We start from the raw sequence: 27,493 nt of genomic DNA, 5'->3' as shown, positions 1-27,493 counted from the left end.
TAAGCTCTCCAGTTATCACAACAGCAGTAGAAATGCATTCTTAAAGGACAAAAATGTTTACACTAGTAAACTAATTTTCTCAGCAGCAACACCAAGCTAGCTCCATTTCCACTGTAAAATGGTCACTAAGATGTTCCATATCTCCACTTTTATAGGGCTTTGGTGTGGGCAAATACTAGGAGACTGTGATTGGTGGATTAGAGCATATGGGATAGCCTGCCAAGTACCAGGACACATTTAGCCCAAAACATGGTGATACTCAGTTCTCGCAGAACCAAATCTGAATTGCCAAGATTCAGGTTTGGTCAAAAAATCAGTAAAACACAAGCATGCTCCAGTGAATCCAGATGTGGTTATATAAAATAAAAGATGCACATAAATATAAAAACTGTACAACAGTATAGAAAATAGCCCTTCAATTTTCTCAAAGGGACATGCCAAACAAGTTATAAGTGATTGCTTTCTTAACAAACACATCGATTTCATGTTTTGTGCTCATTTTAGGTAGTTATATGTTATTTTATGTCATTCACATGGCTGATTACTAGTTCTCTCCTGGAAATTTCAACGCTTTCTTTCATGTGCACACATATCTTCATGCATGTATTAGTTCTGTATGTTGTTGTGTCTTGCGTTGTTTGCTCTGTCAAAGCTGTGTTATTATTCTATATGGTGTTTTCTCTTTATTACACAGCAGTTTAAGCAGGTTGTTTTTATGGTGATTTACATATTTATCACTATCACAAAACTGTAGTGATAAATGTCTGCGTAATGGTTATTGTAAAGAAAATGTATCCCATACAACTTGTTTGACATACTCCTTTGGACGAATTGAACTTATATACTTGTGTTAAATCTGTGTATTTCAAAACAAACCTTTTTCTCTATAGAATTTCAAGAGAACAGGACTTGTCTGAATACATTGTGCCAAGTGTAAGGTTGGGTGGAGGAGGGATTATGGTGTTGAGTTGTTCCTCGGGAATTTGGCTTCACTGCATAGTTCCAGTGAAAAGAACTCTCAATGCTTCAGGCTACCAAGACATTTTTGGACAATATCACGCTCCTAACTTTGTAACAACAATTTGGATATGGTCCCTTTCTGTTCCAACATGACTGCGCACCCGTGCACAAAAAAGGTCCATAAAGACATGAATGAGCTAGCTTTGAGTTGAGGTACATGATTGGCCTTCACAGAGCCCTGAACTCTAGCTAAAAGTACACTTTTGGGCTGAATCAGATTTGAGACTGTGCGCCATACCTTCTTATCCAACATTAGTGCCTAACTTGGCTAATCCTCTTCTGGAGGAATGGTCAAAAATTTCTTAGTGATGAGCAGAAATTACACCCATGCCTAATTACACATCGTAATACACAATTACGCATTGTAATCATAATGCAAAATTTCAGGGGAATAGCATAATTCATTTCATAGTTAATTGTTCCCATTTGTAGTTATGCGTGAATTTATGCGTAATTTACACGTAATTTCGTGCTGACTCTGGCGGTGAATAGCAAAGCCCCCATACATGCCATTGCTACCAAAATTACATGTAATTACGAATGATTATACAAAGTCAACTGAATTACGAATTTGTAATTACGTGTATGCGTAATTGCGAAAATGTATGTGTAATTTTGCATAATCATAATTGACAGATTATGATCATCACTTATTCCCATAAACAAACTCCTAAACCTTGGCAAAAGCCTTCCCAGAAGAGTTGAAGCTGTTATAGCTGCCAAAGGTGGGCCAACTCTATATTAAAGCCTATGGATTAAGAATGAAATGTTACTCAAGTTCAAGTGTGTAAGGAAACGCGGAAATGCCGCCGTCTCTCAAGGTGAGGCGGCTGTTTCCGCGTCCAGCATGGTGTCACAACGCGGAAAAAACGCTGCATGCCGCATAGGCAGTGCGGCGGAATCCGCATTGGGAACGGCGGAATCCGCATCAGAGGCGGCCCCCGCACTAGATACATTGCATGACAGTACTGGTGTGGCTGGGACTGATAGTCCACCAAGATTCAGACTTACACGCGCGCGAGCAGAAAGGCAGAGTTTAAATAGCAGTTAGAAGGGTGTCAGCTGACCAGCTGGGTCAGCTGACAAATTCCACTGCTCTCATTGGACCAGCAATTAGGGAGGTCCTGGAAAGGTCCTAGAGTATATATACTGCTGGTTGTTCACTTGCTCTTTGTCTGGCGTGCGATCACATACGTGGGAGCACCCAGATCCGTAGTCAGACCCTGAAGTGTGCCGGGACCAGCTGGAGCTGTAATCCTACACTTAGCTAGATATTTGATAGCTAAAGTACTAGTTTGATTGTGATTATATGTTATGACTTTTGCCTGCCTCGACTATCCTCCTGAACTCTGACCTTGTACCTCGATATTTCTGATACTCTGTTGCCGAACCTCGGCTCGTTCCAAGACTCTGTTTCTGCCTCCTGATTTTGTACCCCGATATATCTGATACCCCGTTGCCGAACCCTGCCTGTACTTTGACTCCGCCTTTGCCTACTGTATTTGTACTTTATCTGTCCGTGTGTGTACGACCTGGCTTGTCTGACCTCGAGAACCGACCTCACGATTGGAGGCGGTTCCCAGTCCTGTTAGTGACACTTCTTCCTGAGTGTCACTCTCGGACTTTCCTTCCTACTGTCAGTCTGACTCCTCCCGTCTTGGAGAGCTCAGGTCTGCGGAAGGAATACGTGCAGTTCTCCTTGCTGCACTGAGGCCTAGGCCTCCTAGTGTTACTGTTACACCAAAACACTACACTCTACTCAGGCGAACAGAGGTTAGTTTGTATATCGGATTATCGGTGAGACTGCAGATCACTTATAATCTGGTATATATCTGTATTTCCGGCGATACTGCAGATCACCGGTAATCAGATACTCTCTGCGCCCACCGATCGTTACAGAACGCCAGACCCAAAAAATGCAAATGGACGCACATACTGACCGTCTGGGCGCACTTGCCACTTCGGTGGAAAACATCAACCAAGTGCTGGGTAGCCACAAGACTATGATTGATGTCCTGTCAGGCTCTGTGCAAACCCTCCAGACGTCAGTTGATTCAGTGTGATCCTCTCCTAGTACTGACATACGTATGCCTGTACCTGATAAATTTTCCGGCCACAAGTCTGACTTCCGGAATTTCAGGAGTAGAGTGTTATCGTATTTCGAGTTGAGACCCCGATCCTCGGGGACTGAGACCCAACGGGTCACCTTTATTAAAACTTTGCTGTCTGGTGACTCCCAGTCATGGGCATACAACCTGCCTTCTACCGATACTGCTCTGACCTCGGTAGAGGAATTTTTTAAGGCCATGGCCGTAATCTACGACGACCCTGACCTTGCTGCATCCTCTGAGCGGAAGCTCAAACTTTTACGGCAAGGCAGGGGTCCAGTCGAGGATTATGCGGCCGAATTTCGTAGGTGGTCAGTTACGGCCAGGTTTGGCACTTATGCCCTGTTAGATTACTTCCTGTCTGGGTTGTCAGATGAGGTCTCCGACCTAATGTTAAGCCAACCCGAACCCAAAACAGTCGACGAGGCCATCTCATCGGCCATTCGAAACGACCGTAGGCTACGCCATCAGAGACAGACTAGGGGCAGTCATCGGCTTAGGCCGACCTCTTACACAGTCTCTTACACAGTGCCTCCCGCTGCACCCCTAGTAACTCCGTCTCCTTCTGTCTCATCATCTCCGGTCTTGCCTCCACCTGAGCCGATGCAGATCGGTCGGTCTAAATTGACCCAAGTGGAGAGAAGACGGAGATTGTCGGAACAACTATGTTTATACTGTGGTGAAGGGGGGCATAGGGTACGAGACTGTCTCATTAAGCCTAATAAGGATAAGCCGGGAAACGCTACCGCCTAGGAGTGATAAGGGGTGACACCCTAGGCGCCCAGCTCGCACCCCTGAAAGAAAGACGATTGCTCCTCCCCTGTACGATTACATGGGGGGACAAATCTGAAGCCACAGAGGCCTTTATTGATTCAGGCTCCGCGGCTAACTTCATGAGTTCCGAATTTGCAGAGAAGTTGGACATTCCTCTCACCCCAGTAAAACCACCTATCCAGGTTACTGCCGTGGACGACTCCCCGTTACAAAGGGACCGTCCGCTGTCCCAGACACCAGAGGTGGAAGTCATTACTGGGGTACTGCATAGGGAGAGTTTACGTTTTTTTGTGTTACATATGACCACCTCCACCATTGTCCTAGGTATGCCTTGGCTGCAGCTTCATTCGCCACAGATCAATTGGGCGACAGGACAATTAACCAGTTGGTCAGACTTCTGTTCCCAACAGTGCCTAGGAAAAGTGGTATTAGGTCAGACCAAGGTACATGTGGAGGGTGTTCCCGAGCAATACTCCGAGTTCTCGGATGTATTCTGTCCCAGGGCTGCTGATAGGTTACCTCCTCATCGCCCTTTCGATTGCCCCATCGATCTCCGTGCCGGTTGTATGCCCCCTAGGGGTCACCTGTATAATTTGTCTGGACCAGAGAAGGTGGCTATGCAGGAGTACATCCGTGACAATCTGGCCAAGGGGTTCATTCGCCCCTCCCGCTCGCCTGCAGGGGCCGGTTTCTTTTTTTGTTAAGAAAAAAGACGGAGGTCTTCGACCTTGCATCGATTATCGGGGCCTAAATAAAATCACGGTGAAGAATCGTTATCCGTTGCCATTAATAGACGATTTATTCACGCAGGTCACAGACGCTAAGATCTTTTCAAAATTGGATCTGAGGGGTGCATACAACCTGATCCGCATTAGAGAGGGCGATGAATGGAAGACGGCCTTCAACACACCCGATGGGCATTACGAGTACTTAGTGATGCCCTTCGGGTTGTGCAATGCGCCAGCCGTCTTCCAGGAATTGATTAACGAGGTATTCAGGGAGGTGTTGGGTAGGTTTGTGCTTGTATACCTTGACGATATACTAATTTACTCCAACAACCTCTCCGAGCACAGGGTCCATGTCAGATTTGTGCTAAACAAGTTGAGACAAAATCTGCTGTACGCCAAGTTGGAAAAATGTATTTTTGAAGTTACATCTGTCGCCTTTCTGGGGTACATAATCTCCACCTCGGGCCTGTCTATGGACCCTGCCAAGGTATCCGCTGTTCTGGAGTGGCCTCAGCCGGTGGGGTTAAAGTCGTTGCAACGTTTTCTGGGTTTTGCAAACTATTATAGGAGGTTCATAAAGGGGTACTCCACCGTTATTGCACCTCTCACCAGTCTCACTAGGAAAGGGGCGGATACTACTCACTGGTCGCCTGAGGCCCTACAGGCATTTTCGACCTTGAAGGAGCTGTTCTGCACAGCACCCATACTAAGACACGTAGACACTTCCTTCCCTTTTATTGTTGAGGTAGACGCCTCAGAAGTCGGGGTGGGGGCTGTGCTGTCTCAACGTTCAGGCTTACAGGGTAGATTGCACCCATGTGCCTATTTTTCTCGGAGATTCTCTCCAGCAGAGAGAAACTACGATATAGGCAACAGGGAACTCTTAGCCATTAAACTAGCCTTTGAAGAATGGCGTCATTGGTTAGAAGGAGCGGAGCATACTATCACGGTTTTTACCGACCACAAGAATCTGGAATACATCGAGGGGGCTAAGAGGTTAAGCCCTCGTCAGGCTCGATGGTCCCTGTTTTTTTCAAGGTTCACATTCGTGATTACGTACACCCCGGGCAGTAAGAATACTAAGGCAGATGCGCTATCCAGGTGCTTTGAGCCAGAAACAGCACAGGCCTCCGTCCCTGAGACGATTGTTCCGCGAAAATTGGTGCTGGCTGCAATTGATACTTGGGAAGACTGGAAGGAGACGTTGAGCCCCTTCCAGCAGGACATCCCGGAAGGGAAGCCTGAAGGGGTCATGTTTATTCCCTTGCCCTTTCGTCTTCAGATCCTTGAAATGTTCCACGCACATAAAAATGCTGGACATCCTGGAGTTGCCAGAACACAGGATCTTGTAGCCAGGTGTGCCTGGTGGCCTTCCCTGTCTGTTGATTGCAGGGAATTTGTTAGGGAATGCGCAGTATGTGCTAAGAGTAAACCCTCCCGGCTGGCACCTGTCGGTACCTTACAGCCTTTGCCCGCCCCGAGTGAGCCATGGACCCACTTGTCCATGGATTTCGTGGGTGAGCTCCCCAGGTCTGAAGGCATGTCGGTCATTTGGGTGGTAGTCGACCGCTTCAGCAAGATGGCCCATTTCGTGCCCTTGAAAGGACTCCCCTCGGCTCAGGAATTGGCCGACCTGTTCATCATCCACATTTTCCGGCTGCATGGCATTCCGGAAAACATAGTGTCGGATAGGGGAGTCCAATTCATTTCTAGATTCTGGAGGGCATTTTGCCACCAAATGGGCATGAAGCTGTCTTTCTCGTCCGGCTACCACCCACAGACTAATGGCCAGACTGAAAGGATAAATCAGTCTCTAGAACAATTTTTGAGATGTTATGTTGCGGAGGCACAAGACGACTGGGTCAGATTTTTGCCCTTCGCAGAATTTGCTCAAAATAACTTGAGAAATTCCTCCTCCGGATTTTCGCCTTTTCAGGTGGTAACGGGGAGATCGCCCAAGTTTTCCCCCTTGCCAGTTGCCTCCTCTCCGTTTCCAACCCTGGAAGCCTGGCACAGGGCATTTAAAGTCATCTGGGGGAAGGTGAAGAGTAATCTGGAAAGGGCATTCCAGAGTCAAAAGGGTCAGGCTGACAAAAGACGCTCATTGGAGTGGAAGTTCCAGCCAGGAGACTTGGTCTGGGTGTCCACACGTCACTTAACCCTGAGACAGCCCTCAGATAAACTGGGCCCCAGGTTTGTGGGTCCATTTTCAGTGGCCAAGAAGATCAACAACGTTACGTATTCCGTTGATCTTCCCGCCAGCATGCGTGGGGTAAAGTCCTTCCACGTTTCCCTGCTTAAACCAGCAGTCCATGTGGGTCCCACTCCTCCTCCTCCTGTGGTGGTGGACGACCAACCTGAGTACGAGGTAGAAAAGATATTGGATTCACGCATGGTACAGAATTCGGTACAGTACCTCGTACATTGGAAAGGGTACGGCATTGAGGAGAGACAGTGGGTACCGGGTTCACGCATGCATGCAGACGAGTTAAGGAGGGAGTTTCATGCCTTACATCCCGAGAAACCTGGTAGGAGTTGTCCGGAGTCCACTCCTCGGGGAGGGGGTACTGTAAGGAAACGCGGAAATGCCGCCGTCTCTCAAGGTGAGGCGGCTGTTTCCGCGTCCAGCATGGTGTCACAACGCGGAAAAAACGCTGCATGCCGCATAGGCAGTGCGGCGGAATCCGCATTGGGAACGGCGGAATCCGCATCAGAGGCGGCCCCCGCACTAGATACATTGCATGACAGTACTGGTGTGGCTGGGACTGATAGTCCACCAAGATTCAGACTTACACGCGCGCGAGCAGAAAGGCAGAGTTTAAATAGCAGTTAGAAGGGTGTCGGCTGACCAGCTGGGTCAGCTGACAAATTCCACTGCTCTCATTGGACCAGCAATTAGGGAGGTCCTGGAAAGGTCCTAGAGTATATATACTGCTGGTTGTTCACTTGCTCTTTGTCTGGCGTGCGATCACATACGTGGGAGCACCCAGATCCGTAGTCAGACCCTGAAGTGTGCCGGGACCAGCTGGAGCTGTAATCCTACACTTAGCTAGATATTTGATAGCTAAAGTACTAGTTTGATTGTGATTATATGTTATGACTTTTGCCTGCCTCGACTATCCTCCTGAACTCTGACCTTGTACCTCGATATTTCTGATACTCTGTTGCCGAACCTCGGCTCATTCCAAGACTCTGTTTCTGCCTCCTGATTTTGTACCCCGATATATCTGATACCCCGTTGCCGAACCCTGCCTGTACTTTGACTCCGCCTTTGCCTACTGTATTTGTACTTTATCTGTCCGTGTGTGTACGACCTGGCTTGTCTGACCTCGAGAACCGACCTCACGATTGGAGGCGGTTCCCAGTCCTGTTAGTGACACTTCTTCCTGAGTGTCACTCTCGGACTTTCCTTCCTACTGTCAGTCTGACTCCTCCCGTCTTGGAGAGCTCAGGTCTGCGGAAGGAATACGTGCAGTTCTCCTTGCTGCACTGAGGCCTAGGCCTCCTAGTGTTACTGTTACACCAAAACACTACACTCTACTCAGGCGAACAGAGGTTAGTTTGTATATCGGATTATCGGTGAGACTGCAGATCACTTATAATCTGGTATATATCTGTATTTCCGGCGATACTGCAGATCACCGGTAATCAGATACTCTCTGCGCCCACCGATCGTTACAAAGTGTGTGTAAAGTCAGCATTCCCAATAATGTTGGTAATATACTGTTTTATGTGTAAATTATGACATTTATACAAGGTTTGCATTCTCATAAACTATTTTCTTAAGCAATTACTACATACATTTGTGGAAATCAGAATGTCCTCCTTACTGACAGGGGTCTAGCAATGAAGTTATTGCAGGCTGGTTGTCCTTTTGTTAAATGGCATTGTTTTCAAAAATCCAACTTGGCATCACATCTAAAGAAGCCCACAGGAGCTTTCATTTCACCTATTTCAACTGAGGATGAATTACAATTTTTTAGTTAAAGCGGATCAGAGATGAAAAACTAACTATAACAAGTAACTTGTCTATATATCTTATCTAAAGTTTAGATAGTTTACACAGCAAATCTAGCTGCAAACAGATTTAACAGAAAATGATTATTTCTTCCTGTGATACAATGACAGCAGCCATGTTGTTTGTAAACATTACACAGAGGCAGGCTTATCTGCACCATCAGCACTCAGACTGTGAAAAAAACCTAATCCCCCCTCCTCCCCTCTGCCTCTGAAATAAATGGCTAGTAACACCTCCTCCTCCCCCTGCCCAGACTGAGCTCCCATGAGCCCTTGCTACTGCCAAGGCTTTCTGAAAACCTGTGGGCGTGGTTTATTTAATTTTTAGGGAATTAGAGTATTAAAACAAAAACAAAAAATTATTTGGCTTGAAGAAAGCCCTATAAACAATAGGAAAGGAACACAATTATGCAATGAGTAAAAGTTCACCTCGGATCCACTTTAAGGAGTGGTAAGCATAAATCAGAATGGGAATGTTAAAAATGTCCTTCCTTGATCACAGTTATGTCATTTTCTATTACTCTCATTATATGAAATGCTGCACCAGCATCTGTCTAATATATGCTGAAAGGGATAAGAATAAGGCTTCGTTCTTGACTGTAGTGCTACTGTTTTCTGAGCCACAGAATCAAAGAATTTGAGTAATGTCTGATTCCACTGATGCAACAACATTGTTGTTGGAGGTATAAGACTTAGAAATGACTGAAACCCGAAGATCAGCAACACAGCCAGCTCCACATTTATTGCTAGGATTCGGAATAGGACTACTGAAGAAGTTTCAGCAAAACTGAAATTAATATGTTGTTGCTCCTTTACTGCTTGTTCTGGCTCAACAGTGGCTGCACTTTTGTTCTTAGAGCCTGCTTTCCACTAGGGCAGAATCCAGCCTGATTCTGCGGCATTTCCCTGCAGACGAGTCAAGTGGAAAACCACTGCCTATCCATCCTATGGCTTGCTGTCTGAATCGCACTGAAGTGCAGTTCTGGGCGGTATGCTAAAGTTTCCCACAGCACCCACCTAAATCCCTATAGCTGTGTATGGCACGGCTGTGATTCGAATGCATATTTGCATCATGGCTATTGCCAGCGTGCATCCTGCAAGACGCACACCGGCTAGGTCGAAGCTGGCCCTTATGGTCACAATGGCAGGTACTGCAGTTGACTGTTCCTTTTCCACCGTCACCTTGACTTGCAATGACATCACTCTTCTGGTATGCATACATGCAAAAGCAGCACCTGGAAATTTGGGCGCAAGGCCAAGCCAAAAAACAGCTCATTCAGCTGCCAGCTATTGCTGGCGGCTGAATTATGCTGTTTTATAGTAATTTGGCCTCCGTCTTTTGACAGCGCCCAAATTACTGCCTGTGCGCCGCTATAGCCATAATTCACACTGGATTGATAAAAAATGTTCAGTGCATAAACTGATGCCTGAAACGGATCGGTATTTAATAGGCATCCGTTCCATTATTGCGCGCGGTCAATGTGATGTGTACATCGCTCTGGCATTATCGCAGCCAAACAAATCTGTTCTAATGGAGCAATGTGAATGGATCCTTTTGATTAACATAAGATCTGTTCACCTCCGTTAGGACCGTTTTTTGTGCCAATGTGAACCGGGCCTAATTGGAAAAGTTAGAAGGAATTCCCATTAAGGAGGCTGACATCAAAGTAGTGAGCTAATCTGAACAGGCTCAGTACTTTCCAACTTAGACATTGCTCAGGCTGATGCTGATGACATCAAAACCATCTTAGACACAAAGGGCTTAAAACAATTCCCCTTTTCTCCTAATTTCACTACTAAGTGATAATTTCATTCCTTATCAACAAAATGCCTTTTAGGGCACTAGCAAGCAAGAAAATACTAATAATAATTTTTACAGTACTTTTTTTTACCTACTTTGCGGTACCTTTTCAGTTGCAGAGTGCTGAAAAGTTATTTTGAACAGAAGATGAAAAATTATCTCTAAGGAGAAAATTCAGGAGAACAAGTGATTCGGATCGGGCCCAAAATGTTGGGATTTATGGGACAGCACAGTAGAAAAATTGTTGCAGTGCTAGGGTCATGGGTATGAATATTAGCCCAGACACTGTATGCATGGAGTTTGTATCTCTGTCTGTTTACATGTATTTCCTTTGTGTACTCTGGGAGAATTAGAGAGACACATGTTTCAATGTATTCTGTAAAGTGCAGCAAAAGATGTCATTGCTAGCATTATTTGAAAAAAAAAAATACAGACCTGTGTTGAGGAGGGAGATAAAAAGCGTGTTTGTTGCTCCTGGAGTTTGTCTTTAACATCTGCTTCCTGGTCTCAGCCCTCATACTTTGCTGTACAATGCTGCCAGCAGATATTCTCTTCAGATGTTTACCGTCTGTTAACAAAGCCTTTAGTTCCCTTCATGTATTCCACTCAGCACCAATGTTGAGAGTTATAAGAGTCTCTGTTTTCCACAAAGAGCCTCAGGCAAGTTTTATGTCAGCTCTCCATCCCTGACAATCTACAGTAAGGCAAGACAAGTTAAGTCAAACAAACTCCTCAACCTGACAGCATAAGTTCAGCATTATGACAATGTAAGAGTGAGACTTAAGAATTTAACAAAAGCCCATTTATCACAGGTGCTCTTTCAATAAGAACTCTGCCAGACACAATTCTTCATATAAAGTGGTTTTATGACATAATGACAGCACAAAAGAAAATAAATAAAAAATATGTTGGTGGCTCTATTCATCACTTAAATGTTAGCAAATGGAGACATTGTTCCTCATTAGTCCTTGTGTAGGTGAGTGGCTGTACAGCAGGTTATATAACTGTAGCATTGTGCTCCTGTATTCAAAGCACAGCATCCTGTATTCTGGTGTTCAGCAAGCCACACATGCACTATAAATGCACTTGCGCGTTGCATTTGTAGTGTGTTTGCCCCCTGGCTCCTGCCACCAAGCCCTTAGTGTGTCACACAGTCACAGCTGGCAGATGTAGTGCCAGAAACAGATTTCAGTGATTGTGCAGCGACAAAGGCACAGAAAACAAATTACACTGCTGATGAGGCTTAAGGAACTGAAGCTACTAAAATCTCTAAGGATAATATCACACAAATGTAGCAGTAGAAAGGCAAAGTCTGCTTTGCTACATAATTTAGCAAAAACATTACAACGTTTTGCCATGAAGGACAGAAAAGTTAATTACTTCAGTCATAAGGACTATTCACCATGACAGCAGTTTGTTTCTTGATTATGAGGGCGTAATCAAGGGCATTTATAAGTACAAGAGACAGAATTGTCTATACATTTCAAAAGGTTAAGGATGCTTTTAAATAGTGGGATTCTTATTTCGGTAGGGAAGAAGGGTGAAGATGAGTCAGTTATGATTCATGTTATTTGTTCAAGATAAAAGTACAGTGCAATGCATACAGTATATATACATCTGTTTATGCTATCAAGCCAACTGAATAATGTATACAGCAATTATGAAGTAAAGAAATTGAACCACAAGTCTGCCTTATATATGTAAGACCACTCACATTTTATGCTTGTGTACTAACATCTTGTTTTCTGTATTAATCTTAGAAATTGTAAAACCAAAACCTGACCTTAAAGAGAAGCCAGAGAAGAAACCTCAAGCAAAAGGTATCTGATATATCTAGTTATTTCATAATGTCCTATAAAAAACAAGAACATTTATATCCTAAATGTTTGTGTGATCTTAAAAGTGAGTGTGGTCACACAGTATATTTTATTGCAATAGTTTTCACTGCATCCCCATATAACATTTTACCACTTTCCCATTTCCCCATTTGACCCGTGGTCCCCCTTGCTTATACAGATTTTTCCAGTTGTCTACTGGTGTCCTCGTATGCTAACCTGATAGGGCTGGCAAAGGTTCTCCAGCACTAGATTGTAAATTGTGCTCCCACTGCTAAATTGTGTCCACCCCAGTATAGGTAGCAGATATGGCCCCCGTATTAGGCAGAATCCCCCCCCCCAGTATAAGTAGCCAGATGTGCCCCCAGTATTAGCCCCCTAAAGGTAGCCAGATCTGCCCCCAGTATTGAGACCCCCTACAGGTAGCCAGATGTGTCCCCCAGTATAAGAGCCCCCCCAAGTAAAGGTAACCAGATGGGAATCCAGCATTAGCCCCACACTATAGGTAGCTAGATGTGCCCCCTGGTATTAGTTCCTCCCATAATAGAAAGCCAGAGATGCCCCTGGTATTAGGTCATCCCATAATAGACAGCAAGGTGTGCCCCTGGAATTAGCCCCCCAGTATATAGCCAGATGTGCCCCTGGTATTACCCTCCACCACTTCAAGTATAGCTAGCCAGTTGTGCCCCTGGTAATAGCTCCCTCCCTATAAATACTGTATCCCCCCAGAGTATGGATAGCCAGTTGTGACCCCATAATCAGGATCCCCCACCCCTTTAATTTAGATACCCAGATGTGTAGTGCCACCCTATTCCCCCTCCCCTATTAGGCAGCCTCCCCCTCAGTGCAGTGATCAGAACATAAAAGCATTTTCAATAAGCCTGTCTTACCTCTCCCTGTTCCATTGAGGATCCTGCAACGACAACCTCTGAATCCAGCTCTACAGCCAGCTCCATACTGCCCCATGCATGAGTCCCAGCTTGATGATGTCATCAAGCCAGGACTCGTGTGTGGGGCAGTACGGAGCTGGCTGCAAAGCTGAACACAGAGGCTGCCGCTGCAGGATCCTTGCTGGAAGACTTAGAGGTGAGAAAGGCTTGTTGAATATGCTTTTATGTCCCTATCTCTGCATGGAAGGGGAAAGATGAACGATCACTGCTGTAGCCAACAGTGGTGATCGTTCATTTCTCCCCTTCCGCGCAGAGATAGGGACATAAAAGCATTTTCAACATGTTCATCGGGGGGGGGGGGGGGGGGATCACTAATTGGTCAAGGGAACATATTTTCCCTTAAAACAATTAGTGCTGGCGTGCGCCAGATCGTGCATAGCTATGTCACCACTAAAAATTCTACATCTATGTCCTGGTTGCTTCGCTGAAGTCAGAGGATGTAGATATATTGTAGTGGTGGAAGAAGTGGTTAAAGCGGATCCGAGATGAAAAACCATTTATAACAAGTAACTTGTCTATATATCTTATCTAAAGTTTAGATCGTTTACTCAGCAGATCTATCTGCAAGCAGCTTCAAAAGTTTATGATTATTTATTCCTGTGATACGAGGGCAGCCATGTTCGTCACATTACACACAGGCAAGCTGATCTGTATCTTCAGCCCTCAGCCAGAGAAAACTTCACTTCCCTCTCCTCCTCCCTCCTCCCCTCTGCCTCTGAAATCTCTGGTTAGTAATACCTCCCCCTCCTCCTGCCCAGACTGAGCTCCCATAAGCCCTTGCTACGTGGGTCTGAGGGTGCCAAGGCTCTGGAGAAGCTGTGAGCGAGGCTTGTTTAGTTTATAGGGAATTAGAGTATTAAAACAAAAACAAAAAAAGTATTTGGCTTGAGGACTGCCCTATAAACTATATGAAAGGAACACAAGTATGCAATGAGTAAAAGTTTATTTCGGATACACTTTAATTCTAAAACCACCAGTACATTGTGGGGCGAATTAACTTATTTTAGCAGGATAGAAGGATATTAAACATTTCCTTTCCAATGATTAAAAAAGTATATAAAAGTTGGTGAAAAAGTACTATCAAAATGATTCCGAATAATTACTTGATTGCTGGTGGGTTAAAAGGCATTTTATGACAAGGTGTGAAAATATCACCTAGGAGAAAGCTCAGGAGAAAAACTTAATTGCATATGTGCCCTGTTGTCTTGTGTTTATGCAACTCTAGTTAGCCTGCCTTGTGACACTGAGGATGTTTTAAGTGCATCCCCACACCCCATCCATCCTCTACCAACATCCCCCTTTAGGGGACACTTTAATACACTAAACTGCATTTTAAAAGCCATCAATAACAAAACTATAACTGTTGATTTTTTTTTTTTTTTTTTAAACTAACATCAAGTTTAACTTCTGAGGAGCCGAATCTATCTTCGGCAATGAGAAAGCTATATATTTTAGCTAAATGGTCTTAAAACTAAAGAGAATATATATTTTAGCAGTGTTTATGGACTGAAGCAACATCCAAATAAACACTAGCTCCAGCTGCATTTTAGTTTTATTCAAATCCATCTGCAGCAAGACTGTCTGTAAAATTAGAGGGAAAAGATGTCAGTTAATCTCTATTACCCACATATATCATTATATATCATTGGATTTCAGTAAAAAAAAATACTGCTAAGCCGTTATTCAAACAATATATAATCAGGGTGCTGCAAGGTAGATAATAGCTATTTCGACAGTTTACAATAAACTCAAGCTCTGTGTAACTTGCATGAAATTAAAATTATAAAACATAGGTAATGCTAAAAAAATCTCATCTTCACCCAGAAGGTACCAATACTTATTCAGAGATTTTTTGATCAGAAGTGCCTGGGAACCATACTGTGTTGTGAAGAGGAGCTCCCTCTGAGTGGGTTGTGCACCTCCTCCATTCAACAATGATGCCTTCTCAATGGTTCCCACCACCTCCTAACAATCTTAAGTTCCTCCAAACTCTGTGTGCTTGGTGGTATGAATGGTTTAAGAGCAGGGTCTCTGACAGCCTAATGATCTAATGATTATCATTACCTATTGGCCTGTATAGTGCAATATCTGTTTTTAATAAAGCTTTGCCATTTTTTAGCGCTACCTACGTTTTATAATTTTAAGCCATCGTCCTGTTGCGGACCACACCTATAGCACTGTAAGTTGTCCCTGTAGGCCTGTTTGGCATCCTTCACATCGGAGGCTGAAGGCAGTGAATCCACTGTGTGCCAGCTGCTTGATGGCACTCTGCACCGGAAGTGCTCACCCAGAGACAACACAACGCTTTTTTTTTCTACCCCCTTCTTCAGGCATATTTCCAGATGTTAGTTGAAGGAAAACACTGATGCAGGTAAATAGTAAACACGTAGATGGCAGTTGTGCTGGTTACTGTTTAGCAGTTAGATGTCAGGTGATCAGCAGGCTGGAGCAAGTGAGCTCATGCAAGCATACATGAAATCTAGCAGGTTTCTGAAGATCATGAAGCCAAGTCAATCATGTTAAAGAGGAACTCCAGTGAAATAATGTAATAAAAAAAGTGCTTAATTTTTACAATAATTATGTGAAAATGATTTAGTCAGTGTCTGCTCATTTTCAAATCTTTTCTCTCCCTGATTTACATTCTGACATGTATTACATGGTGACATTTTTACTGCTGGCAGGTGATGTCACTGGAAGGTGATGCTGCTTACATTTTTGGCAGTTGGAAACAGCTGCTATTTCCCACAATGCAATAAGGCTCCCACAGTGTGATGTCAGTACCTCAGTGCTGTGAGGCGCTGATGTCACACCACTGTGGGAAGGGTGTTACCACAAAATAAGCCATACAGAGCCCCCTGATGATCCGTTTGAGAAAAGGAATATATTTCTCATGGGAAAGGGGGTATCAGCTACTGATTGGGATGAAGTTCAATTCTTGATTACGGTTTCGCTTTAAACAAGGTGTCATGAAACCCATTTCACAACAAGTTAACCTCCCTGGCAGTAAGCCCGAGTGTAGCGGGAGCTCTATGCAGAGTATAGCATGTAGCGGGTGTTTTTACTGAGGGAAAATTGCAGTGCTTGAGCCCAGGGAAGTGAGTGAGTGCTGGGGCTGCTGTTGGCTTTCTGGTGGCATGAATTTTTCCTTTTTTTAGGGCCTGAAATGTGCTGAAAAGACCCTAAATTCCGGAAATAATGATACCGCCAGGGAAGTTAAACCTTCTGTTAATGTCTTTAACATTTTCATAAATTTGTATTAAGAAATGTTTTTTGATTGATTTTTCACAAAAGCGCTCTATGCAAAGGATCTATATAATGCTGGCCACCCTCCCCACTAATTTGCACACTATTTTGGAAGTTTGACTGAGCAACTGCAATTTAGTAAGTGCTTTTGTAAATAAATAAATCCCTGAGAATCCCCCAAAAGGACATGGACTACTACAAAGCTTGTCATATTTTCAGTACTTGCTGTATGTGAAAGCAACATAGAAACAAATTAATTTCTAGTGCATTTCACTATGGTGGAAATGTATATTTTAAATGTGTGTTTTTAACATACAATTTTTTTGTGAATGTTGTCCTAAAAGTTTGTGTAGTCTTTTTTGCTGTTAATAATTTGAGCATTTGTCAAGTCAAAAACTGCTTTAGCTGTAGAATTTAAACATTTTCTGTGTACAGACAGGATGTTGGATCCTAGCAAATGTATATGCACCAGTTAATTGACTGACTCCAATATTAACAATTAAAATAAAATGAAAACATAGTAAAGTAAGGTAGATTTCAGACTGTTCATTGCAAAGCAGTGTGTATGTTAACAGAAAATCAGGGCATTTGTTTTCCCTGCTGGGCTGCATTTTCTTAGTGGGAGTTCTTTCTTTTGGATCTGTAAGGGGGGAAGTGGTCAGAGTCATAAGAATCTCTTATGTGATGTGGAAAGTTGTATTCAATAGGCTGACATAACACCAAGTGCTTTATTTGCTATATTTACTATACAAACAGACATATTTTCTAATATCCCGATGCAAGGGTATTAATATTTACCATTATAATAAAAATAAACAGAATATTTTAATTGTTTTGGTGACCTTTTACCACTGTTACATGCTAGACCAAAGACTGTTTCCGACCAGCTTCCTCAATAATGCATCAATTAGTTAACCAGCCCTGTGTGATGTCTTTATAGTTCGTCCATATGGTCGGTCACTTACGATGTCTGACTGACACCAGCAGGAAAACCTGATACACAATCTCAGGCTAAACCCTTCATAAATGTCACCACAGGCATGCTCCCTGTAACAGCAGCAGCTACACCTGTTGTCATCAATCTGAACTTCCCACTGGGAAATGACAGTGACACAAAACTGAAGATTAAGTGTTTCTTTCTACAGACTTGGCAAGGGTTAGGATGCAATGGCATTTCCAAGTTTCCACACTGTTGCTGAATCATTCACACTAAGCAGTGGAAATTGGTTAAATGATAACCTTGGTAAAATACAATTCATTCAGTACTGGATATTGTTAGTCTTTTCCAGAAGAAAAAACAAAACAAAACATGCATCTTTGTAATAAATCTTATGCTGTAATCCAGATTCATAAAAAAAAAAAAAATTAGAACTCATAAAAAATGACCCTAAAAAATTACTTTTCTCACCTCAGTTTCTTTTTTTAAATAATTTGAAAACTAATGAATGCATATTATTGACAGGTACTGTACTTAAAGGACACCTGAAGTGAGAGGGATATGGAGGCTGCCACATTTATTTCCCTTTAAAAAATACCAGATGCCCGGTGTCCTGCCTATCTAGATTCAGTAGTGTATGAATCACACACCTGGAAAAAAAAGCATGCAGCTAATCCAATAAGACTTCAGTCAGAAATATCTGATCTGCATGCTTGTTTACGGTCTATGACTAAAAGTATTAGAGGCAGAGGATCAGCAGGACATCCAGGTAATTTGCATTGTTTGAAAGGAAATAACAATAGGGGCCCGTACACTCAGCCGATTTTTGGCCGATCGAACGATCAAAATCGATCAATCGATTGGTTGATTGCAAATCGATTGACCAATTGACCGATTTGTGGCTGATTTCGATCGATTTCGATCGATTTCAATCGATCTGGCAGGCTGGAAAATCTAGGTCGATCTGTTGAGAGTGCTTATCATTTTGCATTGGCCCTAATGGAAATCTGATGGCAAAAAAATGCCATCAGATCGATTTTCAATAGATTTCAAATCTGTTCCTAGTAAAAAATGTTCCTAAACACATCAGATAGATCAGCAATCTATCTGATGGTCTATCTGCTGCAAATCTAACGAGTTTATGGCCACCTTAAGTATGGCAACCTCCATATAACTCTGACTTCAGATGTTCACTAAATTGAGTGTTATTAAGTGATTATTGACTATAATCAGCAAATTTTTGCATCAGCTAGGTTATTGTAAACAGGAAGTGGGGGAGATCTTTGCAACGGAGTTGCATAAAACAATAAAAACACTATCCTTTGTTAATGTGGGGAAATGTTGCCTATGGGTTTTTTATATTGCTTTTTGTGCTTCTACTGAGAACATCCTTCTCATTTGCTCAGTGTCCCAGAGTCACCAAGAAAAGGGTGTGAGAAAGTAATCCCTCCACGGAGGTACACATAAGCAATAAAAGTATGATATGCAATGTTGTGCAAATATTTTAGGCACTTGAGTAAACATGTTGTAAAGTGAGGATGTTTTAAAATTACAAAATTAATGCAATTAATTATTTTTCTTTATCTGTAGTGAACCTAAAAGGTGCTAAACAGGAAAAGCTACATTAAATGAATAACTAGTGTGACCACCATTTGCCTTTAAAACAGCATCAGTTTTCCCTGGTATATTTCCACACAGTTAAGGGATTGAGACTCATATGAAAAAAACAAAGCTAAGTGTGTGAAACAACAGGTGTGAAAACACAAGGATTGGTTAAGGGCAAATAGCAACAGGTACTCTAGAGAAATTTGAAATGTTTAGCAGTAACAGACGGTGATTGGTACATATTTTGAGTGACAACAGTGAAGCATGGTAGAGGTTCCTTTTAGGCAAGGAACTGCATTTCTATATGTGGAGTATAGAATTATTGTCAGAACTAATAGATTCCTCCATGCTTAGTATAAGTACGTAATTATAAATCACATAATTTCACCATATCCTAAATGTATTCTGCAACCAGAAAATTACCTCAGACATACAGGTACATTTCTAAAGCTCAGAATAAAAAATTAAACAAAAGAACAAAATCTAAATCAATGTTTGGTGTCACTCTACCTTATAAATAGCATCAGCTCTTCCAGGTACACTTTTTGGCAGAATGATAGAGCTTTCCGTATCAAAAATAAAAAAAAGGAAAAGAAAAGGGGTCCTGCAAGAGATGACATGGCCCCAGTCTCCCACAGAATTATGATCTCACTGATCTCAACATCTTTATATCTTTCTGGGATTGCACGAAGAGCCAGAAGAAAATATGACTAAATCCAAAGATAAGACAAGACAAATACCATTCATATTGTGTTTTTAGGCCCCAAAAGTTACTTTGATTTTGATGGACGGTTGGACATATGCCATGTTCAACCACATGACTTACATCTGCATTGTGAAATCTAACAGCAACAACATTGACAATTCTTTGGCTGGGTCTCTTATAGAAGCATCTGCTGGGTTTAAGTAGCAATTATAAAATATTCATAGTTAAAACTTCACATTAACCTAACAGTAACATAGAAAGCAATATAAAACCAGTAAAGGCTTAAGATTTGTATTGTTATTTAGAATTTATATTGCGCTGACATCTTCCGCAACACTGTACAGAGTATACAGTCTTGTCACTTAACTGTCCTATAACAATAACATGTTTGTATCACAATCTGAAATGCTATTGGAGATATTCACTTTATCTCTTGTCATATCACCGTCCTACCTTAACAGAATTCTGCATTAAAATTTGAAAAAGAAAATGTCAATCTCACAAAACAAACATCTCTAGCACACTATCTCTAGCACACTGGAACAATGGAATTTGTAAAAATTCAAGATTGAAACAGTATGCTTAAAAGGGTAGAATTTTAGAATCCCCAGCATTAGGATATTTGTACAACTAGTTATAGAATATTTTAATATAATAACACAGGAAAAGGAATTGATAGCCAAATAGAGAGATGATCTCAATTTTTATCAGGATGAGTAAAATCAGGGCCGGGGAATGCTGTGCCAACAAGGTCTGTCTCTGTGGCTGAACACTATTATTAGCAGTGGTGCTAGCCAACAGCTGAAGTAGCACATTGTTGCAGCCTGATTCAATATGCTCAGAATGATTAGCTGCCTTAGAGCATATGAGCCCAAGGCCTAAAGCACTAAAAGCTTATGTCCAAGAATTTCTACTTTCTATTGATTACAGCCTTATGTACAAAATCTGTTCCATGATGTAAGCCCTACAGTTACATTTATATTAATTTATTGAAGTGGTGTTGTTATTTCATAGGGATCAAGGAAAGGGCTTAATTTATAAAAACACTCCAGTATAAAAACTGCTTGTGCCTCTTTTGGACAGTTTTTTTATGCTGCTTACAAATGAAAAGAAAAATGTTTAGTGACAGCTTTCTATTGCATAGTCCAATGCCAGCCTCATTCATCTTACAGCATAAGTGTGCTATCCTATTAATGAAAAATTTGACGCCTGGTACATCTGCTACTCTAAAGGTAACATTATGCAGGAGAACAGAGGCACCAAAAGGATAAAAGGAAGCTAAATGAGCTTAAAAACCAAATTCTTGGTAAATAGAGGAGGTAGTGGTGGACTTACCTCCTCCAAGTAGACACACTGACACAGAGGTGCCTGGCTCTTCTACTGACCACATATGCTATTGCTCCGTTGTTATTGCCTGATGAAGCGGGATCAAACCTGCGAAACGCATTGCATATTTGGAGTTCATAAATAAAATATATTGACTGTGTTTACTACAGTCGTTGTGTGTCTACTTGGAGGAGGTAAGTCCACCACTACCTCCTCTATTTACCAAAAATTTGGTTTTTAAGCTCATTTAGCTTCCTTTTATCCTTTTGGCACCTCTGTTCTCCTGCATAATATTGAGTCCACCCTGGGTGGAGGGTTGAACCCCTTTTTCTCATCTACAGAGAGCGACTTCTTATTCCTGAGTGGGGTCAGGAAAATCTCCCCACCTGCCTTTATAGTGGTTGCCTAATGGTAACCCTGGTTTGTGAGTATTAATATTTACTCTATCTAGTAACCATTTACCAGTACATATTACACTATTGGGGCTCTTGGTGTTCCTTGTTTTTATCTAAAGGTAACATATTTCTCTTCAAATGGAGTAAAAAGGAGAGAGAAGGGAGCTCTACTGGCATCTAAGGGCTCGTACACATTTACAACTTATGTCGACCATCAGGGATCAGGACCTAATCCCATTGGGCGACATCGCTAAGCCTTACTGCATGTTCCCATGTCAGCTGTGTAGATGATGTTGCTATGCTGGTGGCGACAGAGGGACGACGAGCAGCGCTTGCGTGACATCATGCTGTGGGTAGGGGAACGGCGTGAACAATGGGATCGGCGGCACTGGGATTGGGTAGATCCATCTGGCAAATTGCTCGTGGGTTGGACGTTGGGGGTCGTTGGGTGTTGTACACAAGCCTGATTGTTGACTGAGGCAGTCATTATCGACCACCTCAGCCGACTTAATTCAGGCATGTGTATGAGGCCTAACAGAGGCCCTGATTCAGTGAGCTTTTTGTTACATTTATCTCACAGGAGTTTTACACTTTATCTATAAACCCTTTACAGGGAAAAAAAAAGTACTAAAACCAAGTACTAAAAAAACTTTTCTTATGTACCTTTTATTGCTTTTTACTTGATAGATGTATTTTTAGATACAAAGAAAAGTTAGGAGAAAAGTTCTCTGAATCAGGGTCAGAGTCTCTAGGAAATACAAACCACTTTATCCTTTTCCTTATTGAATACAGAGTTAGTAAAGATTTTGTATAAGATTTTGTACAAGCATCGCTATAGCAAACAGACAACGGCAATTGTCTGACTCTCCACTCTGAAGGTTTTGTGTAGTGCCAGCCTGAAAGTTCTAAGTGATGTTGTTGGTTGTAATGACTGGTGCCATTGTTGCATATGGATTCTCTCTTCCACTTCCCCTTCTATTTATATTTTGAGCTCAGTGATTGTCATATGTCTAAACCCAGCTAATGCAAGACAATGCACTGACTGTTCTTGGACCTCTATTAGCTAAGCTAGACTCAGACATTACTCGCACAGCTGAGAACAATCCATACATCTTCTAGTATAAAGGTAGCGATGTATGAGCATATTTGACCAAGAGACAAAACTTTCTCTAATCAAATCTGATAAGAGAGAGATCTGTCAGTTACCCACATGGCCTGGATTTCTGGGAAGGCCCCCAAGACACAGGACTAGGGCGACAGATTTTGATACAATGTAAAGGGCGGCCGCAGGTGGGGAGCTGTGTCCACTTCACTTTATTTCTGACCTCACAGTAAAGTCACCCCGTTCGGTCCTTTTCCGCCCTCTCAGTGCACAGCGGGCAGCTAGGCAGTCCCCGAATCAGGCAGAAATCAGATACATTAGCAGCTGCAAGATGCATGCCAGCTGCCGGGAACGGACACACGCTAGTACAGCCTAGCTCGCTGGCATGGAAACATGACATCTCCACCTCCGCCCTCCTGCCCAAATTCAGCCTATCAAGGGCATGGAGAGGCGGGGAATGCTCTGCAATGCACTTTGGTGCTGGAGAGGATCGTGAAAGAAGTGTGCTCACTGTGTTGCAGCTGCTGCTAATCCAACATGTGGAGGAGGGAGAAGGGGCACAGGTTTGGTAATGCAACTTTAGTGTCCATGCCTGGGGTGTTTTGAAAATGCACATTGCTCAAATCTCCCCTTACACACTCCACACACACACTGACTGCACACACTCCACACAGATCACACACACTCCACACACACAGACAGTACACCGAGAAAAGTTGAGTGTAACTTACCTGGGGATTCTTCTAGCTCTCCTTAGTATCTGAGGTTCCTCACTCTGCTACCAGTCTCCTCCATTGTATCACTGTCACCCCATGCGTTGTCCCTGTTATGCTTTAGTTTGACTGACAGCAGCACAATAGAGGGGACTGGAAAGACACAGAAGGACCCCAGATACCTCAGAGGCCTGGAAAAAGCTCCAGGTAAATTCAGAGTAACTTTTTTTTCCCACTTAACTGTTAGTTTAAATAAATCATGAAGCAAATACATTTACTATATATACATATATATATATATATATATATATATATATATATATATATATATATATATATATACTTACCTAAGAAGTAGGACATCTCTGGATAGTTCAGAGATTTTTTGTACTTTCTTAGACCCCATCATTACCATGATGAGTCCATTTCTGATCAAATAAGTTTCATCAGTGTCTGAGCACTGTCATCGATGAGCATGTACATACTGGGCATGTGTGAGTAAGGACCATGCATGCCCATTACAACGAAGGTGCTTGTGCATGGCTTTTCTCCTCTATGCGTGAGTGCCTTTGTTCTACAGGGCATGCTCAGATTTTACTCATGCATGCCCAGTATAGACACACTTGTTCATTGCAGCACTCACACACTTAAGAAACCAAAGCACCCTGTGATGGAACAGTGGCCTGCAAGAAGACCTGGAAAGCCTCTGGGCTATCCAGAGGCCTTCCACTAATAAGGTAAGTATCTTATTTCTGTTTGCTTCAGGATTAGAGATGACCCGAACCTCCGATTTTGGTTTGTGAACCGCGAATGCGAACTTCCGCAAAAGTTCGGTTCGCACGAACTTCCACGAATCGCAATAGACTTCAATGGGGAGGCGAACTTTGAAAACTAGAAACACTTATGCTGGCCACAAAAGTGATGTTTCAACGGGTTTAACTGATATTAATCTAATTTATCTGAGTTTTTGCATGGATGAGTGGGATAGACGCCAATGGAAAAATGTGGATTTGACGCAAAGCAGCGTTTTAAGGGCAGAAATCACATTGAATGCTAAATTGCAGGCCTAAGGTGCTTTAAAACATCTTGCATGTGTATACATCAATCAGGGAGTGTAATAAGAATACTGCTTCACACTGACACAAACTCACTGTGTAACGCACCGCAAACAGCTGTTTGTGTAGTGATGGCCGTGCTGGACTGGTGCTCACCATGGCGAGAATGTAGGCTGTGGCGGTTTTAAAACCCATATAGTCGCCGGGCTGTGGTAGCTCAATGATAAAAGAACAGGGACTGTCCAGCTGATCAAATTTGGTCTGTCCACAATGAAGCAACAACCTTATTATCTTGGGTGTGCCCCCCCCCCCCCCCCCCCCGAGACACTCATATAGCCGTCGGTCATGCCTGCTAGCAGCGGCCTTAAAAATGCAGGAATCCGCCTGGTTTCCTGGACCCTGTAGGTGGTGGCCATAGGCAAACGCAGGGGGGGGGGGGGGATTACAGTTGCCCAGAATCCCCCCTCAGACCAGGGCCGGTGCAGTGTCTGTGGACAGGCACAAGTTGAGACACCAGAATATCTGCAGGTATCCTGCAGCTCACTGCACTGCACCCTTTCTTTCCCTGCTACAGTTGACTTTGGATGTAGCAGCAGCGTGTGTACAGAGCGTGGAGCAGCTCTGGGGAACTTAACAGAGTCAGGTATGAGCACAACCCTGTGCCCTGCTGTGTGAATGCTTCACTTTCCCCTTCATTACTAATGTCGGCTGTCCTCATTATTATCTGTATTCAAACTGCTCCTGATCGATCCTGTTGTCAGTCGGATGGGAAATTGCATTATGTGTACCAAGCATGATGTCCCACCATATTATTATACTGTCTTGTGCGTGGCTGAGGGAAAACTTTCAGGAATTCCCCCCTTGAAAATCCTGGGTTTGCCCCTGGTGGCAGAGAAGGCAGTCAAGCAGCCTGCAGGCAGAGATGCTGTGTGGGGAGCGATTTTGTCTTGGGGCAGGCAGTCACACGGCGTGCAGTCAGATATGCTGTGTGTGGGGACTGACTTAGTCTTTCGGGCTGGCAGTAGCCATCCGGGATCCATGCCTCATTCATTTTGATAAAGGTGAGGTACTGAACACTTTTGTGACTTAGGCAACTTCTCTTCTCAGTGACGATGCCCCCAGCTGCGCTGAAGGTCGTTTCTGACAGGATGTTTGAGGCAGGGCAAGACAGAAGTTGGATGGCAAATTGTGACAGCTCTGGCCACAGCTCAAGCCTGCACGCCCAGTAGTCCAAGGGTTCATCACTGCTCACAGTGTCTACATCCACACTTAAGGCAAGGTAGTCAGCTACCTGCCAGTCCTGGCATTGGTGGAGGGTGGATCCGGAAGGGCTAAGGTGAGGCGTTGGACTAAAGAATGTCCACATGTCCGACATTACCATGAGATCGCTGGAGCGTCCTGTCCTTGCCTGCATGGACATGGGAGAAGGATTACTGGCAGTGGTACCTTTATTGTGTTGTGCTGTGACATCACCCTTAAACGCATTGTAAAGCATAGTTGCCAGCTTGTTCTGCAAGTGCTGTATCCTTTCTGCCTCCTGGTGATTTGGAAACATCTCCACCACTTTGTGCCTATACCAAGGGTCTAGTAGCGTGGCCACCCAGTACAGCTCATTTACCTTCAGTTTTTTTTATACGGGGGTCCCTCAACAGGCTGGACAGCATGAAAGACGCCATCTGCACAAAGTTGGATGCAGACATACTATCCATCTCCTCTTGCTCTTCCTCAGTGATGCCAGGTAAGTCCTCCACCCAGCCACAAACAATACCATGGGAATGTTGAGCAGCACAAGCCCCCTGCGACGCCTGCTGCGGTTGTTGTTCTGCTGCCGCCTTCTCCTCTTCCTTTAAAGAAACACCTCCCTCATCATCTGAGTCTGACTCCTCCTCCCCACACAACTCTTCCTCCTCCTCCTCCTCCCGCCTCTGTGCTGCCGCAGGTGTTGAGGAAACATCTGGTTCTGATGAGAATTGATCCCACAACTAGTGTTGGGCGAACATCTAGATGTTCGGGTTCGGGCCGAACAGGCCGAACATGGCCGCGATGTTCGGGTGTTCGACCCGAACTCCGAACATAATGGAAGTCAATGGGGACCCGAACTTTTGTGCTTTGTAAAGCCTCCTTATATGCTACATACCCCAAATTTACAGGGTATGTGCACCTTGGGAGTGGGTACAAGAGGAAAAAAAAATTTAGCAAAAAGAGCTTATAGTTTTTGAGAAAATCGATTTTAAAGTTTCAAAGGGAAAACTGTCTTTTAAATGCGGGAAATGTCTGTTTTCTTTGCACAGGTAACATGCTTTTTGTCGGCATGCAGTCATAAATGTAATACATATAAGAGGTTCCAGGAAAAGGGACCGGTAATGCTAACCCAGCAGCAGCACACGTGATGGAACAGGAGGAGGGTGGCGCAGGAGGAGAAGGCCACGCTTTGAGACACAACAACCCAGGCCTTGCATGAGGACAAGAAGCGTGCGGATAGCATGCTTTGTACCACCATGCAGTCATAAATGTAATAAAGATAAGTGGTTCAATAAACAGGGACCACGCGGCAACGCTAACCCAGCAGCAGCACACGTGATGGAACAGGAGGAGGCGCAGGAGGAGAAGGCCACGCTTTGTGAGACACAACAACCCAGGCCTTGCATGAGGACAAAAAGCGTGCGGATAGCATGCTTTGTACCGCCATGTAGTCATAAATGTAATAAAGATAAGAGGTTCAATAAACAGGGACCACGCGGCAACGCTAACCCAGCAGCAGCAGCAGCAGCAGCACACGTGATGGAACAGGAGGAGGCGCAGGAGGAGAAGGCCACGCTTTGTGAGACACAACAACCCAGGCCTTGCATGAGGACAAAAAGCGTGCGGATAGCATGCTTTGTACCGCCATGTAGTCATAAATGTAATAAAGATAAGAGGTTCAATAAACAGGGACCACGCGGCAACGGTAACCCAGCAGCAGCAGCAGCACACGTGATGGAACAGGAGGAGGCGCAGGAGGAGAAGGCCACGCTTTGTGAGACACAACAACCCAGGCCTTGCATGAGGACAAAAAGCGTGCGGATATAGCAGCAATGCTTTTTGCCGCCATGCAGTCATAAATGTAATACAGATGAGAGGTTCAATAAACAGGGACCGGAAACGCTAAACCATCCCAGATGTTCATCGGTCATGTTAC

The 27,493-nt window shown here is 43.6% G+C and overlaps 1 protein-coding gene across 50 annotated transcripts in view; it reads left to right on the top strand.

Moving 5' to 3' along the window:
* LOC137503854 (titin homolog) overlaps window positions 1–27,493 on the top strand; it is a 1,065,379-nt gene that overhangs the window by 234,428 nt on the left and 803,458 nt on the right. For all 50 annotated transcript variants that reach the window (XM_068231415.1, XM_068231409.1, XM_068231432.1 and 47 more), the window contains one exon: window positions 12,209–12,268. In XM_068231415.1, the coding sequence (XP_068087516.1) occupies window positions 12,209–12,268 (60 nt within the window). The remainder of the gene's footprint in view (window positions 1–12,208; window positions 12,269–27,493) is intronic.

Source organism: Hyperolius riggenbachi, chromosome 4, assembly GCF_040937935.1.
Source record: "Hyperolius riggenbachi isolate aHypRig1 chromosome 4, aHypRig1.pri, whole genome shotgun sequence".
In the NCBI taxonomy this organism is placed as follows: domain Eukaryota; kingdom Metazoa; phylum Chordata; class Amphibia; order Anura; family Hyperoliidae; genus Hyperolius; species Hyperolius riggenbachi.
The sequence above is the reverse complement of the archived record's forward strand: the minus strand, read 5'-3'. Positions and strand labels throughout refer to the sequence as shown.